Source organism: Myotis nattereri (assembly GCF_964212035.1).
Source record: "Myotis nattereri genome assembly, chromosome: 3".
Lineage (NCBI taxonomy): Eukaryota > Metazoa > Chordata > Mammalia > Chiroptera > Vespertilionidae > Myotis > Myotis nattereri.
Window position 1 is genome coordinate 173,124,270 of NC_138077.1, and position 18,689 is coordinate 173,142,958.

Here is an 18,689-nt window from a genome sequence, read left to right on the forward strand (position 1 = left end):
CCTGTACCCAGTCTACTTAAAGGTTTAAGGGTTTTTTATACATAATAATTTTAAAGGTTAAGAATACAGTCTTGTTTCAGGTCACTTAAATTTATATCTGATGGCTAATCCAAATTCTATAACTCATTTATTTTTTTATGTATACTGTGTTTTGTTCAATTGATAGAACACATTTATTGATCAGAAGCAACAATGTATATGGGTAAGCACAGGTGAAAGTCATATTAAATAGCCACAGAAAATAAACCCTGGATTCAGCTGGGGTTTACTAAAAAACAGAAACTTAGATCAATATATTAGATTGCTCTCTTTTGAAAGAATCCATAGCCTCGGGAAAGGCAGTGTAACTCTGGAAACCCACTTCTGGGACTTCATCCTCAATAAATACTTAAAAGTACAGATGAAATTTGTGTTGCAAGATATTCATTACAGTATTACTTATAAGAGCAATAAATTGGAACCAAGTTACAAAGTAATGCTTCATCCATATGTTGAAATATTTTGCAGCTGTTAAAAATGTTTTAAACCCGGTTAGTGTGGCTCAGTGGTTGAGTATGAACCTATGAACCAGGAGGTCATGGTTCAATTCCTAGTAAGGGCACATGCCCGGTTTGCGGGCTTGCTCCCTAGTGGGGGGTGTGCAGGAGGCAGACAGTCAATGATTTTCTTTCATCATTGATGTTTCTATCTCTCTCTCCCTCCCTGAAATCAATAAAAAATGTTTTAAAATAATGATTTTCACAAGTTTATAAAATAAAATGTATACACACATACATATATGCACACATCTATCATGATTATGTTTAAAATATATACAGAAAATAATTACTTCTAAAGAGTTGATCTTATGGGTGATTTTTAAATACCTTCCAGTAATTTTTAATCTTAAGTAAAATAAACACAAGTGGAACCTGAAAACCCCAAATAATATTTTTCTTTTTTCAGTAGTGCAATGTAGTCAATAGAAAATAAGTTTTAGAACCAGAGAATCCTGGATTCAATCCATTCGGTCTCTCCCTAGAAATGTGATCTTGGCCACCCAGTTACCCTCTCTGAGCTTCTCCACATGCAGCATCCGGCACATGCTGGCACATACCTCACAGGCTAATACAAAAGTTAATGTCCTATAGTAGGAATAAGTAAAAATTATTTAGAATCACATTTCCTAACCTTTTATGAATAAGAAAAGGAATAAAATGGTAATTAATAAAAATAGCATAAAAATGTTATATTCAGTAGGTCACCATCATCTCATATGTGTGTGTATATGCATACACACATCTACACTAATAAAAGAGAAAAATGGTAATTGGCGTACGGCGATACCTTTTTCATTGGCTAATCAGGGCTATATGCAAATTAACTGCCAACAAGATGGCGGCTAATTTGCATATGTAGGCACAATGCAGGGAGGCGAAAGGGAAAGCAGGAAGAAGCCCCCTGCCACTGACAGTGATCGGAAACCCAGGGGGGAGCTAAGAGCTGGGGGGGCAGGGCAAAGGCGGCCCTGGGGCCGCCTTTGCCCTGCCCTCCAGCCATGATCGGAGAATCAGGCGCCTTTGCCGCCCTGGCCAGTGATAGCAGGAAGTAGGGGTGGAGCCAGCGATGGGAGCTGGGCACGGTCGAAGCTGGCAGTCCCAGGAGCTAGGGATCCCTTGCCTGGGCCTAAAGCGAAGCCCACGATCGCGGCGCCCCCCGCTGCCACTGCAGGTCCCCGCTGCCTGGGCCGGACGCCTAGGCCAGAGGCGTTAGGCCTGGGCAGGGGCGGAGCCTGCAACCGCGGGGATCTGGGGGTCCCCTGCCCAGGCCTGACACCTCTGCCGGAGGCCTCAGGCTTGGTCAAGGGGCCGATCCGGTGATTGGTGATCGGAGGGTGATGAGGGTCAACTCCTCTGGCCGAGGCATCAGGCCTGGGTGGGGGGCGGAGCCGGGGATTGGGGGGATATGATGGTCCCCTTGCCCAGGCCTGAAGCCTGGGTCAGAAGCATCAGGCTTGGGTGGGGGGTGGAGAAAGGATCAGAGGGAGATGTGGGTCCCCTGCCCAGGCATGATTCCTGGGCCAGAGGCCTCAGGCCTGGGCGGGGGCCAGAGCCAGTGATGCGGGGGAGATGAGAGTCCCCTGTCCAAGCCTGACACCTCTGGCGGAGGCGTCGGGCCTGGGCAAGGGGCCGATCAGGCGATCGGAGGGTGATGGGGGTCAACGCCTGAGGGCTCCCAGTATGTGAGAGGGGGCAGGCTGGGCTGAGGGACACTCCCCCCACCCCCAGTGCACGAATTTCGTGCACCGGGCCCCTAGTATACATATAACATGCACTAAAAAACTGGGGGAGAATATATTTTTTTTCATGCTTTTCTATGTCTTTCAAGTTTCCAACCCTGCTGTATATTACCTTTAGAAAGGAAATCTTAAGACTTATTCGTTATCTGGAAAAGTAAAACACTGAGACCAAATCAAGTCTTGAATGGGTTAAGATACCCTAACGATGTGATCCTCCACTGTCTGCTCTTTTTTTCTCACGCCTTTATAATGTTCATCTCTTACTCTCCTTTCTCCTGTTTTTGGTCCTCTGTTTTTCATCCTATTAAACGTACCCAGCAGTTTTTATTCTTGGAATTTATATAGAAGTTCTTTATAGAGTGTCTTAGGATTTTCAGAGGAAAGGTGTACGATAGCATATCTTAAAGCAGTAAGTGCCCTGCGAGTGTAGAAACCACTGGGCTCAGGAATCCAACAGACCTGAGTCTGAATCCTGGTTTAGTTACAGTTTCCTCTTTTTTAAAAGAGGGCTGACAGTTCTAATTTTGCAGATTTAAAATAATAATCAAATGCAACTCAGGTAATGCATAAGAAAATACCTATCAAAGTGCCCGGTTTTCAACCATTATTTTTCTTTATCCTGTGAAAATTTAAACATTAAAAATTTGGATTGTGCACAGGAAGAAATACTCTGCAAAAGTATTTATGAAAAATTGTGATTTAATATAGTACATTTGTGACCAAATAATGGCTACTGAGAATGAAAATGCTAACTTTGTACTGAATTCTAGACTATCTGTGAGACTCTTTACCAGAAACAGCGCACATTTTTGCTATCATACTCAAAGTTCAGGTTAGTGTAGTTAAAATCTAGGTGTATAAAAAATTGTCAAGGCTTTTATAGGATTTTATGGACCCACCCCTTACCCACTACCACATGTGTGAATTTTGGGCACTGTAGTGATTAGACAAATATTTTAAAATATAACAGAATCATTATGTATGATTTAAAATTTAATAATATCTTTGATCCTCATTGACTAAGTACCAAAGAGCTATCCCTCAACAAACAAGTTTCTGTCCTTTGACACACAATCAAGTGTGTATATATATCCCCCACTCTACAGCAGTATTCTATACACACTTCTTAGCACTGACTTAATATAATTCAAAGATTATGCCATGAATTCATATAGACCATCTCTTTATTTTTAAAAGGTTCCTAATATATATATAATATTGGTGAATATATAGGTATTACCAATCTTTTATTAAAATCAATGTTGCAATGAATACTTGAGATATGTCTTTGCTTACATATCCTACGATATGCATGGCTTACATTTAAAATTTACATATATACATATAGTGTCATATATATATATATGACACTAAATTGTCCTCTGAAGAGGTTGAACTAACTTTCAGTCCAACAATCCTGGAGAATAAAGGAAATCTGCCTCTGCTAGCATCTCCTATTTTTCACCTCTTTGCTGTTACTGTTTTATCTCCTTCCAAATTTTCTGCTCTTTCTTTCCCTAATAATAAGAATTACTCTCAGCAACAGAAACCAATTCATACTAAAGTATAAATGACCACTAACATCTGCCTCTACATTTCTCTCATAGAGTTTTCACTGCTAACAAATGGAAACTTTGGGCTAAAGCAAACATACTCACAGGATGCTGTAGCCAAGAGTATGAACTATAGGTTCAAGGTGGCTGGATATGAATCATGGCTGGGTGTGAATCATGATGTGGCCACACCTCTCTGAGTGATCTTGAGAAAGTTATCTTATCTCTCTCTCTCCTTGTCTTTCTCAATTAAGGTATTTACATTTTAAAGTACTTATTTCATAGACTTACTGTGAAATTTCAAACAAGAGAATACATATGAAAACATTTTTAAAGTGCTTGACTATTAGTAAAAGCTCAATACTTTACTGTTATTAATTTCAGACATGAGCAGGTAGTTCTGGCTCCTAGGTAACCAGAAATCTTGTCACATTGCTTTGTACTTAGTTTAGTTACAGTATGAGGAAGTAAAAAGAGCTGGCAAGGTCTGTGTTTGAGTCCCTTCCAAGCTACAAGGAAGCACAATCTTGGGAAAGTAACCTCCACTTTCTATGGTAATCTCAATTTCCTTATCTATAAAATCCTGACCTCATAGGAGTCTTAGGAAGCCAAACAAAAGAATTTATATGTGTAAAAGAGCTTTGCAACCAAAAAAGCATTGAACATATATTAATTATTATACTAGAAAATTTCCATTCCAGTCAGAGATTATTGTTATATTCTTAGTTAACAGATTCGTATTCATTCATCAGAGATATAAAAATAAGTGATAAAGGAAACTTACCACATGTTTCTATTTTAATAAAATTCTAGTTTAAAAAAATAAAAAGTTCATGGCTAAGAAGTCATGGACTAAAAAGTTTATGCATTTTTAAATTGAATTTTTGTGTTCCTAATTAATTTTAAAAAGGAAAATATTAATGCTATATCTTCCTTCATGATTCAAAAGTGTTTTTTCTTTCCATTGTAATTCCAGGCTATGATGCCAATTTTCAATTTCTTTTCTAGAAAAGTCCATTTTTATAATGTGATTTGGTGTCAACCAATATAAAAACTGTATCTTACAATACAATTAAGAAAAAGAACAGTGAATTTTGAATGATCATACTACAAATAGACCCAAATGTAATGAGAGATTTCTTCTCTTCTTGAGCTGTTGTTCTCATTCATTGTATTACATGTTTGAAAAGGAGTCCCTTACCAATTAATGAGATGATGCATATGGAAAAACTCAGTAAACTGCAAAGAGCTGCAACAGGCAGGATGTTAATATAATTCGTTTCACCAGGAAGATACCTAATAGGCATCTCAATCATGGTCAAACCAAATTTGATTCCCACCCCTCACCCAGAACTGCCTTCCTGCCATTTCCCATCTCAGTTCATGGCAACTCCATCTTTCCAGTTGCTCAGGTCAGAAACCTCAGGAGTTACTGCTGATTTCTCTAGTTTTCTTTTCTCAACTTATATCTAATGTGCCAGTAAATTCTATCAGCTTCACCTTTAAATGTTTCTCACCACCCCTGCAGCCCCTACATTGGTGCAGGTCATTAGCAACTCTTGCCTGGATTATTGCAACAGGGTGCCACCTGCTCCTCGTGTTTGTTTCCTCCATTGTATTTACTTATAATTATTGGTTGTCCCATCCCTCAAGAATGCAAGCTCCACAAAGGAAGGGGGCTGTTTTGTTCACCTTTGCATCCCCTGTGCCTAGAATAGTGGCTGTCATGTAGAAGACACTCATATTTACTGATAAAAAACCCAGACAGCCTCTTAACTGGTCCCCCTGCTTTAATTATTACCCCCCTGCAATCAATTTCTAACAAAGCCTTCAAAGTGTTTCTATTAAAGCCTAGGTAGTCTCACTCTGCTATTCCCACCTAACTCACAGCAATTGCCAAAGTCCTTACAATGGCCTATAAGAACTTACATTATTTGTCCTCTGAGCTCCCAAACTCATCCACTGAGCTCTCTGACCTCTCCTCCTCCTATTCTTTCACCCATCCCTCACTTTGTTCTCACCACTCTGGCCTCTGGGCTGTCCCAGGCTGCACTGGCTGTTCCTTCTGCTTAGAAAACTCTCCCTATAGTTCATGGCTCACCCTCTCATTCCTGTGAGGTCCGTTCAAACGTCCCTGCTCAGACAGGCTTTCTCCTACCACCCTGCTTATAGCTGTAGCCCACCCCCACTACTCCTCCCTTCTGCTTTATTTTCCTATGTAGCGCTAACATATCACCATCTGACATCATTCCTACCTATTTTATTTACTATTTTGTTTTCTGTCCTCTCTCTCTAAAATAAAAAGCTCCACACAATCAGGGTTTTTATCTCTTTCATTTCCTGCTGAATCATAGCACCTAGAACACTGCTTGGCATGTAGTTGATGGTCAATGATAACTATTTACTAAATGAATGAAAGCACTGACATCCTCTCACTGGGTATTAAAACCCACAAAAGTAGTTAGTCAGCAGGATTAAAACATACCCATTGGGAATTACTCTACAGGTTATCCCTTCTATTTGTCATGGTATCCTAAAGAAGTCCGACATAGTACATCAATCTTTCTCCAAACAAATCAACAGTACTATAGCTTTCCTTGAGAGAGAGCAGAACTATTACTGGCACCCTTACTCTTCTTCTTCTTCTTCTTTTTTTTTTAGGGCACAGGTAAGGATTTCCCCCCATTATAATGTATTTATTTCATAGGCAGATTTCCCCCAAAATCTGCCTTACCCTGTCTTTCTGGCCACAGTTGCAAAGTTGAGTACTGGTGCCAGAGGCAACTGATGAGTTTAAAAATACATATTCTGCTTTAGGCTGGCATCCATTTGTATTTCATTATAAGAGGATATTGAAATGATGCCTTGGACTTTTAACTGTCTACAGCACAGCACATCTGTCACCCCAGTTCATCCTGACACTCAGCCTGGGAGAGTGGCCAGAGCAGTTAGTGTTTTTCCCATTAAGGGAGTCGAGGCCCAGAAAAGTTGGTAATACAGGAGACCCTGGGCATGATTTCCTACTTTTACCTTTAAGCTCTTTTTACTTGAAAATTAAATGTAGACATACTGTTGGTATTGAACATCTGTACTTAATACCCTGTCATGATGTTTCTTCTGGCTAAAGTTGAGCTCTAATACACTGATAAAGATAAACAGGATCCAACCATCCTGTGGTTTTAATTTCTAAGAAGGTACATAATTTATGAAATGATATTTGCCCTCAATTTTTATCCAGTAGTAATCCAATTTTAGACACATCCCAATCCACAAACTGGTTTCTGAAGAAAAGTTCTGTCTTCTCTCTCAGACGTAAAACACCAGAATGTTATCCCTACTAAATGACTTAGTAGTCACCCCCTCCAAAAAAACCTTTACCTCAGGCCTTGCACCTGGGCCAAACTCCCTCTCCCAAGTCCTCCTGTAGCACCCATGCCTGCCTTTGTCCCATGTTGCCTATGAGAACCATCTGTTTACCAGCAGTTTCCCTCTATAAATCTCATATTTCTTTAGAGTGGGATTAACTGTCTCTGTATCCCAAGCAGTTAACTCAGTTATTGGCACAGGACAAGTGTTCACTATTTGAAGGCTGAATGAAGGAAGGTAGACATCAAAGACAAATGTTAGAGGAGGAGGTGGGGCTACTTAATGCCTACTATTTCTTCCCTTGCTTATCTCGTGGTCCCTCTCCACTCCCTCACTCATTGTATAGATTGGAAGTAGAAACTGGACTGTCCCACCCCCTTCCTTGCCTCTCTCACATAGGGAGACAGGTGCTGGCAGGAGGCACATAGCCATCATCTCTACATGGAGGGCAGATCCTATGTAGCAAGGCCTGCAATGGTCCAGCACTTCCAGTGATGGGTAGATCTGTCTGTGTCATTCAGAAGCACATTTGCTCAGAGTTATAAACTATATTCTCTAATACTAGAGGTTACAGCCTGGTCTTCCATCTCATTTTTTCTTGTATTTTATTTATAAATTGGTTCAGAAATCAGGGTATAGAAGAGGATGTTTTGTGGGGGTCCTTAAACCCCTTCTCAATGTGGACCAATAGCTGTTGAGATTTTTAATTGGAGAGGTTTCTCCTATGCTAAATGACAGGCCTCCCAGACTAGCACTGTCGTATTGATAAGGGAGAAGATAGTAAGCGATATGTAGCTGCAAAACAACACCTTGTTGTGAATTCAGCAAACCCCAGAAAAGCCCAGAAATAAAGGGCTAAATCTATGATGATAAAAACCTTTCTATGTCATCAATAGAACATTTTGTTTTGCCTACATTTCTAGAATCCTATGATTCAAAAAGTAAGTATAAAATTACCTATATCAAACTTTAGGCCTCTCTCTAGATAGTCTCCTTTCTCTCACAACTTTTAAACACTGTTCCTATAAACATGTAACTATATGAAATGAATTTTTAAACAAGTCAGAGAAATAACCACCCCCAAACTCTATTAAAATCTAGTCACTGGAGATATTGGCTTATAGATTGGCATTTTGAGGCTGGGCATGAGAGGATGACAGGTTATCTTCTTATACAAGGCATTTGATTCAATTCAAGGACTGGAGTCCAGAACTGTGGACTCAAAAAGGCTTGCACCTGATTTAAGTGTTGAGTAGCTTCTACACATTCTAAAGACATATTTCACCATTACCCAGCCTGGAGCCTTCCACTGATAATAAAATGCTCCAATTGATTTGGCAGTGGTGCTTATCATGGCTGATTTCATACAATCCTGCCAGGTAGGTATTATCAACCACATCTTACAGATGAGGAAACTGTGATTCAAGGAGAAACTAATAATTTGGAAGGTGGGGATTTGAGCCCCTATCCTTTATACTTCAATACCTGCACATGGTATTTCTGCTCTTCTGCAGAGACTCAGAAAAGTCCCAGCCCCATTACTAGATAATACACAATGAATGCATGAAACATTGAATTGAGAGTAGAGTAGAAGTGAGGATATGTTTATATAGAATAGGTAGAATATTACTACAAGGGTTTTAAAGGACTGTGTCATTGTTCTGTGCAGGCAGGGAAGAGTAGAACAGAAAAGTGGGACACAGAGGCATGTGGCTGCCAATTTGTAAGCCAATATCCCCCGCGACTAGATTTTAATAGTTTGGGGTGGTTATTTCTATGAACTGTTTAAAAATTTTACATTAATATTCAATAAGCAGGACACACCTATGAGCCTCTGCTTCTCAGAAGCTTCTTTCTAAGCTGAGCTTCCGAGATCTGTAGACCAAAACCAAGCCTAGTTTGCTTCCTATGTCATTGTTCTCCCTCTTTCTCCTTTGCTGAAAGTGTTGAACAACTTTTTACCAAGAGAAGTAAGTCTCCCCAAAATTATCCCTGGACCCTCAACATTTTTTCTGTAAAACCCAAATCCATGCTCAATGCCATGCACTTCTGCATGTATTATCAAACTGAATAAGTACTAGATAATCCAAAGCTTACTCTCAAACACATGTCCATGAGGGACTCTAGACATTTTGATTCAGTGTCCCCAGAATTAAATCTAATGAACACAGTATCAACAGAGGATCATTTCTCCTCTTTGGCACTTTCCCACCTGCAAACAATGACCAACACTGACAGGTAAGGAAGCTGAGAGGCCTGATTCATCCTTCACTATACTCATCTAAGTGGTAGCCCAATCCCAAAGCTCATGTCTACTAAACACCCACCTCGAGCTTTCCTCCATTCAGCTTCTATAACTACTGCTCAAGTTCTTGATCTTAACACTTCTTTCCTGGTCTACTCTAATAGTTTCCTCAGTAGATTCCTTGTGTCCAGTTTTACCACCTTTGAAGATCTCTTCTTGGGGTCACTGTCACAGTTCCTAACCTTTCCTACTCCAATCCCTCTGTAAAGCTTTAGGGAAAGTGCTCATCACACCCTTTGTCAAGATTAGGCAGTCCATCCATCATCTGAAACTATGCTTCCAGCCGTCATTATTTTTTGTCATTGTTCCAGGTATTAATAAAAATCAACTTTGTGTGTTCTATCCTCTTGTGATCTCTAAAATATCAGGAGAACTGTTCTCTTTCTAATTCTTCAAATAACAATCCATATAATCCAAAAAGGTTTTGAAATTCTATATTGTCTGACCACATGTTCCCAGATGATTCAGAGAAGAACGAAGTGTTCTTTTCTCTTTCCATCCACTTCTACCTTTTATCTCCTCCCCCTTCCCAGCCTCGCCAACCAACTGTCATGACTACTAGCTCATCAGATCTCTTCTTCCAGGCTCTTACTTTTGGTGAATGTTTAGTGTACATATCTTTGCATCACTACTTTGGTCTAAACTTTTTCTCCCATTTGATGTGTGAGGTGTGTAACCTTCACACTCATCAAGTGCATTTCTCTGGGACTGTAAATCACTGGAAGGCAGGGCTGTACAGAAGTATGAGGAAATTTTTTGCTAATAAAGATTCATTCAAGTAGATTCTGTTTGATAATCATGAGGGTAGCATTAAAAGCCACGCAAATGAGATGCAAAATTTAATAGTTCATAACTTGCTTTCAGTCCTGGGAATGTAGTTATACCATTTTATTCACCCAAACACCCAATCATTTCCACATTTGGAGTAGTTGGTAGTACCCTAGAGTGGTGTTCACGATGATCTGGTTTTGGTTCTGCAAACTCATGCTCTGACCATTGTTGGGGATCTGTGACTATCACTAGAGCCTATGCAGAGACAGACTAAGCTTAGGTGTGGATCCAAGTGCACAGAGACTCATCAGTGACCGACGCCTTGTCTCAGCCATACTTACTTGGTGAGGTGGGGGAGGCTGCACCTCCTTCTGTTGACGTGGTTGGAGGCTTTGTGTCTGGCACCGGCAGAGGCACAGGCCTGGCCATTGGTGGTGGCGGCGGCGGTGGCAACATTGGGGTGGGAAGGAATGGGTTGTGCACTTTGCCTTGGCTACTCCCATTGGGCTACAAGGGTGGAAACAAAACACACACAAGAAAAAGAAGAAACAGACATGAACCATTAGCTGCTTCTTAAAATAAAAGATTCATTAGGCAGCATTTATGTAAATTACTAAGTATTCTAGCTACCTGAATTCTTCCATAAGAGCATATGGGTTGCTGGGTTGTTCTTAAGGCATTCAACAAAAGCATAGTCTTAGGTATACATGCTCAGTGCATCCTAAATTTATTTTTTGAATTACGTTAACCTTCTTTGCATCAGGTTCTATAAAATGACCTGCCAACTTTTGCTTGGAATGTTTCAATTCTATATTAACTCCTATCTTTGTCATCATGCTCATGATTATTAAATATTTATTTAATATATAAGTATTTATAGATTGCAGAATTATTCTGTCTGTTTATATAGATATAGTAAAGTTGCCTAAATGTGCATTTGAGATAAAAAATATTTTATTTCCTCAAAGTTGATATTATGTAACATTTAATAAATATGTTAAGTGAACATTAAATATTTCTACACATATTGTATAACATCAGGCACAGAAACTTTAAAATTCAGCTGTCAAAATTCTGCTATGAAAAAAAAAATCACTTCTAATTTTGATTTAAACGATATAAGCATATGCCATGAAGAGTCATATTTATTTAGCTGCCTGATGTTAGAACAATCAAATAACAGCTCTTTAACAAAAGAACATTTCCCTCTGAAGAAAGCAATAAAATCCATTTTATTTTTAAGTTTTTCCAAATGGTCCCATGAAGAGAACTGCCTCATAGCCTATAAAATGTGGATCAAAATGCAAAACTGGGCATTTGACAGTTATATAGGATGGTGTCAAGACTATTAAAAAAAGTTAGAAATGTAAAGGTCAGATGCTTGATACTGGCGATCACTTCAGCTTTTTCATGGTTTCCCAGGTGGCCTTTCTGACTCCAGACTTCAGTGACACTCTTCGACTGGCAGTAACAGCTCATATTTAGGCTCCAGACCCGAATCAAAATTCAGTTGAAAGAGATGCTGTTGTCCTAGCTTTTAAGCTTAAGCTTAATGATTCTGCAGAGGCAGTTTCACTCCCTCATCGACATTCACTTAGATATTTAGAATTGCTCCTCAAAGACTATCTCGTCTGACGATCAGAATGCTATGCTTTCTTGCCAACAAACTTGCCTGTGTGTTATTTCTGAGTGGGCTAAAAGTCCATAAGTGAACTCTTTAGAATGAGCCAAGCAAATGAATACACAAGCAAAAAGGAGAAAGGCACCATATTGATTTGTTGTCTAGACAGAAATGTATCTGCTAACACATCACCAGACATTAGTCAAAGCTGCCTATTCTGTCTCAGATATGCAGAATCAGGTGTTTCTGCAAGGGAAGAAAATCAGTGGTAGGGCAGTGTGATATAACACTTTAAACCAGGCAATAATAATTACGGCAAATCTGTGGCTTCATGTGCAGTTACTAGGAGAAAAGGGGAGTCACATTCAGCTTTATGCTGGTCATTATTTACTAGTCATTAGTCTTATTTTCGGCCTTGGGATACAGCTATCCATTTTAAACATGTAGTTCCATAGCTGAAATAAAATTCGTGATTTTTTAAAAATTACTTTTACATTTGGAATACTATTTCAAACTGTGATTGTTTGGTTTGAGAAAAAAATAAATAAAAACATTCATTTGAAACTACTGAATCCTGTTCAGCTTTATACAAAGATAAGTGGGAAAGATAACTGCTTGCAGAAATAACAAACTATAATAAACTGTACTTCTAGCATCTTGAGTTCAAGTACTGGTCAACTTGATCTAAAGTGTTAGAAGACTGTATTTTTAAAAATATCAACTTAGTTGATCTGAAACATCTGTGTCCCCTCCGCCCCCTAGCTCTCCCTACCACCCCAAACCATTATTTAAAATTATTTGGTCTTTCTATTTTGCTAACTCAATGAGCCCTAGGGTTAGTATGCATGAGGTGGAATTATCAGCCCACGGACCTTGGAAGGTTACAGAGTTCACCCTCGAGATGATTTATATCCGTAAACTTGACAGTTGCGAACTTAACACAAACACTGTTTTTAAACCCTGGCCAATCACTCTTAGGGTAAGTTAACTTTCCCACAATCTAGAATAAATATGACATTTGTCTGCAGTCAGTCAGCACAACATTAGAGCACAATGTCACATGGTCATAGGTCTCCCCTTGTTATTTTTACATTCGGTTAATATTTCTAAAGAAATTAGAAAAAAAGAGGTTTCCTTACATTGAGGAACCCCACCTGTCCAGCCTGCTGACCAGCATCAGGGCAGACAAGTTGGACAAACTCTTTCAGCGTCTCCTGAGGGTGATAGCGGATGGCCGGGTGTGAGAAGTAAGGCCCAGGCTGCTGGATAATGGGTGATGTCGGAAAATGAAGAGTCGATGGTGTTGCATGTGGACTTGCTGGTGGGAAAGAAAAACGTCACAGTTAAGATGGGAAAAGATATGCTTTGCCACAGCTTTTAAACCGATTCAACTTGTTTTAAAAAAATTCTTCTCCTGACCCAATTCATGGCATAGCTCATGTGACTGAGTTTAACACTGGGAAGGTCTGACAGACTTTCTTCCTTAAGGCTCTAAGACAAACATGGAGATTAGATTAGGGTAGAGTTTCAACCTGTCTTTCTATTTTCAGTGGACATGAGTTATAAAGGCATTAATAATCCTTGGTGAAGCTGAAGATTATTCATTACCTTAAGAGCTCTTTTAATGAAGCAAGCAATAAAAAATGTATTTGGTAGATTAGACCTGATTTAACTGACATTACATATGACAAATTCTAGTGTGCACATATGGATCCCCTTTCATGCTGAGCTATCCATAGACAATAATTCATTGTTAAAGCTCTTATACCCCTTTCAAGGAAATTTCTAGGGACCAATTCAGGATGAAATTTTTTGAAGTATGTAGTAAATGATCACTTAATGAGCCTGTGCAATTTGGGTGCCTCACTTTACATGGAAGGTTTTTTGTCATCTTTTCTTTTTTTTTTTTTTTATCTAAAGCCAAACTCGAAAATGCATAATGTTAGAGTAAGGGGACCCACAGGCTGAGTAGCCAGTGACCCTGCTAAACTGTTGGCCCTCTGTCCATAAGAACTGATAAAAGACTCTGAAAACTATTATCCCTTATATTAGAACCCTGCTAAATCTCACTGGCACAGAAAGAAGCTTGCATTAGATTAAAAAAATGCATGTGAGGTGCTGAATAATTTTTCTGAGAGCACTGCTGTCCTTCAGTTGGAAGGGTGATCAATAAAATCTGCTGCAGGTAAGAGCAGCCCATGGAGAGGGCTGAAGATACTCAAAGCAAGTAATGCCAGGACAGCAGCTCACATTTCTCAATGAGTGCCAAGAAACAGATCCCAAGTAAACGCAGATAAGAGTTTTTATCTTTTCTTATTTTTATTTACATTCAAGGAGCTCCTGCAAAGAGAAAACAGAGGAATACCCAGATTTTTGGAGAATGTAATTTTCCTAATACTGAGAAGAACTCATAAAACTGAAGTGAAACCTAAGTAAGACAGGCCACGCCTTCCACCACTCTATATTGGCACAGCCAAGGACTGTAAGAAAGGATGCATCCCTAAGAACCCCTGGATGTGGGTTCTTTGCTTCTAACTGGGATATCTTTAGGATTGGGGCATTTTCTGAATAATAATTGAGATGGTTAGGATTTTGAGATTCAGAATGACATATGTAGTTTTTAAAGAGTTGAAAGACGGTTTGGAGTAGTAACAACAGTCCAGTTCATATCTTGTAGATGACTTGATGGGACCCTTTCATTCACGCAACCTTTAATCTAGCCAGTGAGTATTCATGGGCCCCTACTTTGGACTTGGGATACAACATTGAGCCAACACAAATTTTTGTCTTCAATCATACAATTGAGGGCATCTTGAACATAACCTATTCAAACCAGAATTCTTGTCACCTTCCACCCCTCAGACTTGCTCTTCTCCCAGTCTTCTTCATTTTAGTAAATAGTTTTTCCATCCATTTAATGATTCACTGTCATATCCCCAGAAACTGTCTGGCACCCAATAAATATCTGTTGACGGTACCATGAATGTTTGAATACATGAGTGGTACAGAAATGAATAAAATCACCATGTAAATAAATATGGACTTAAAACTTTGGTGTGTTTTTTTCACCTGCCAAAAATCCAAGGAGCTTATAGACAAACTGATCAAACTTAGGACTTCACATAATATATGATAAATGTTGGGAGCCATATGGTTTCTGAATTAAAACCCACAAGCTAAAAAGTTAATTAGTTCTGGTCATCTTTTAGTCTGCCAATTGTGCTACTGGCTTTAAAGAACCAAAGGAATTTTCTTTTTCCATCTGATATGGTATGTTCTTTCTTGCTGGTAGCAAGAAACTTTGACCCAGTGCCCTACATTTGACTAAATAGTTTTTAGTTAGGGATAGAATGTGGCATTTCCCCAAGGAGGCTGGGGATGTACTGAGCATAACAAAATGATATACTCAACTTCTGTAGCATGTCAATGACAATAGTGGCTACTCCACTGTCAAGAGCCCCTGGGAGGCAGACCTTAATAATAAAGTGGCACTGCTTCAGGTGCTCAATAAAAAGTGACAAATGACTGTTAGATCATGAAATCGTGGTGGCCAACAGAGAATGATGCCCAGCAGAAAATATTCACTGGAGCGAAGACTGGACAGATCAAGGAACTTGATAGAGGAAACAATTGGACAGGATCTTGTAATTCCTCCCTTACCTGTTAATAAACCTCCTCACCTGTTGTTAAATATGTAAAAGAAAACCATGATCAACTTAAATTTAGACCTTAGCTTCTTGGTTTTATTTTACATAAAATAATTTATTCACTTTTTCCTTGTGGCATAGAATTTATTTGAACCCAAACCTGAGAATACATGGTACTATTTGGAGTTAATTCTACAATGACTGACTTAGAAGGATCAATTAATTCCTAATTAATACCAGGAAATCACTTAGCCTGTAGTTTCAAATTAGATAATTGCTGAGTGGGCATTTCAAAGGGTCATCCTTCACAACCCCTACTTTCTCATGTCTCAGACTTTCGGGCTCAGCCACAGTTCACTGTAGGACTGGACATAAATCATTCAAGACCCTGACCTTTAATTTCTTCAAATAGAAAATAGTTGTGTTGCAGACATTGCAAAGATATGTTAAATGTGATGAATATATGCTATTTTTCTGGATAACCTGCTACGCTTCTGAACAATGAGAGCTATAGGTTCCTGCATTGCTCTAAAGTGCAGACTTAACATTTCAACATGGTGTCAATTGGTTTTTCTTCTTTCCCATTTCTTGTTTTCTCTCTTTAATATTGAGTTAGATGTATTTAGTGTCCCTAAGTTTTTGTCTAAATAGTCTAAGATTATTTTTAGAAGGTATCAACGGGGTCAAATGAATGGATCAACCAATAGGTCAATTAGTAAAATTCGTTAAATGTATTTTGAGATTGTCAGACCAGGCCCTATAAAAGAGGGACTAGCACTAGGAATCTGGCATGGTGATAATGCAATGCACAAAGAATGGTGTGAGTCCAAAATTTTGATGGAGAAAAACATCTCTTACGGATGTGTGTGTGTGTGTGAGCAGTTGACACAATAAAAAATTATAGCACATTATGTAAATGCATATTTAGAGCCTTTAAAATGTGCATTATTTACTTGAAAGTCAATAAAGGCTTTTCTCAAGTGGTTACAGTTTATTGCAGTGCATCCATCTGTATCCATGTTGATGTTAATACAATTTTGTGTATTAAAAGGCACTACAAAATTGGCTGCTTCTAGGGTCTAATACTCTCGGTCCCCTAGGCCAGGAGGGGCAGAGTGTCAGAAACACTCCCCTCTGGATAGATCTCACTCCTGGTTTAAACTTTAACCACAGGCCAGACTTATTTAAAGCAACTGCTTGGGCTTTTCACAGAGAATACAAATAAGATGGGAAGGAAGAAAATTAGATCAGGTTTCTTGGCTGGAATGTCACTGCCTACATATTCTGAACAAAGTTACCACAATTAAAGAACAGAGAACCAGAATTTCCCAAAGGGTGTAGGGCTCAGTTATTTATTACAAAATCATCATATGACTGGATATTTAGTACAAAAAGAAAGCAGGCCAGGCAGGTTAGTTTACTTGTTTACACACCCCTACCATTCAATTCTTTAAAGTTCTCTCTGGGTGTTAGTTTTGAAGAGATAATTTTAAAATGTAATATAATTTAATATATATATATTTATTTAACTTAAAAATGCTTCCTCTTTTAAATTAGAACTGGGGAAGGAGAAGGACAAGGTCATTACTATACTATTATATGCTGAGAGACGTCTATGATCCAACAAGTGATTCTTAGTGTGAGAATCCACTATATGGAGGTTATAGGTGCCTTTAGACACATTCTAGCTTGAAGAAGATGATGTCATGGAGGCGTGGTCAGATGGGTTTGGAACCTTGTATTTCACTCTATGTTTTAGGGAAGAAAAAGAGATAAAAAGCAATCCTTCCTTACAATTTTCAGCAGTTCTGCCCAAACTCAACCTCTAAGAATTATAATAACCCTCCCATATTTTTCCTCAAACTGAAATTTCACAGGTTGAAATATGTTCTTCTATTTAACCCTGGCATTGTCTTAATATCTTTCCTTCTTGTCTGTGAACTGTTGCGGATTCTCACAGATTAAACAGAGACTCGGATTCTTCTCATGTTAGCATTTGCTTCCTGGCACCGGCCCTTAAATCCTGGTCTCCGAGCTATGGGCAGCTCTAGAGAAAAGCTCTCCAGGGAGTGGCACAAACAGTAAAATCTAATCCCCCTTCAGGTGCGGTGTGCTCTTATGGCAGTGCTATGCAAGACCTTCTTCCTTGCCTGCCCCAACCCCCCCCCCCCCCCCCCGCTCCGCCAAAGGAATGACCAATCCTACATCTTGGCAACTGCAAAACTTCAGTCTCACCATTAATGAACACAACAGGTGAGTGGCCACACTGCTTCTCCCTGTTAGCACTGTTACAAAAAAAGACTCATCTACCTAAAGGAGGATGCTCTTTAGACAAAAATAAGCACTGCCATAGAACAAAAGGTGGCAGTGAGAGCCCCTGACTACTTATATTTAGAAGCAAAGACTGTAATAGGGCAGAGCTCTAACAGGAGGAGAGGGTGGAAGAAAGAAACCATACCTAAAAAAAGCCTTCCATAGGGCAAATGGAACTCCAATTGTTTGGGTTGTCAACTACTATCTACTTTGTTTCTTCAGAAATTCAAAATCACAATATATAACTCCATTATAGCCTACCTAAAGCTGAGAAATCTATCTTAATGGTCCATAGCTATCACTTATAAATCATGCATGAGCCAGACCTGCCATGTATGAAAGCCTAGAAGTTTGAAGTTATGGGATTTATTTTAACAGAGAGACAAGGAAAGAGGGATTGGCAATGTGTTTCAAAACCTTAGGAGGAAGAACCTTTTCTAAATAACAAACCTTTGATTCTATGCAAGTGAAGGCTTTCAAAGCATAGAGGACATACAGTTAACATCACCGAGATGCATGTGAAAGGACCTGGCTGTGTCAAATGAGGGAAATATGTGACATTGCACCATGACTTGGAAAACACCAGTATTTTTATATTATTGCTACCAGGCAAAGTAACTTTATGCTACAATAGATTTCCAAGATGGTTGATATATTCTATTCCATTTTCATTAAGGGTGGAGATCAAATTACATTGTCTTTTGAGAAAACAGAGAGAGAGAGAGAGAAAGAGAGAGAGAGAGAGAGGGAGAGAGAGAGAGAGAGAGAGGCACACACCAAGGTCTTTTAAAATTTTTATTGAGATCAATTTGAGCTACTTAAAGGACTTTCTTGT

At 39.1% G+C, this 18,689-nt stretch overlaps 1 protein-coding gene across 7 annotated transcripts in view; it reads right to left on the reverse strand.

The window, feature by feature from the left end:
* Positions 1-18,689, reverse strand: part of NFIA (nuclear factor I A) — a 572,371-nt gene that overhangs the window by 42,689 nt on the left and 510,993 nt on the right. For all 7 annotated transcript variants that reach the window (XM_081087468.1, XM_081087471.1, XM_081087469.1 and 4 more), the window contains 2 exons: positions 13,034-13,212; positions 10,615-10,780 (listed from right to left, as the gene is read on the reverse strand). In XM_081087468.1, coding sequence (XP_080943594.1) covers positions 10,615-10,780; positions 13,034-13,212 — 345 coding nt within the window. The remainder of the gene's footprint in view (positions 1-10,614; positions 10,781-13,033; positions 13,213-18,689) is intronic.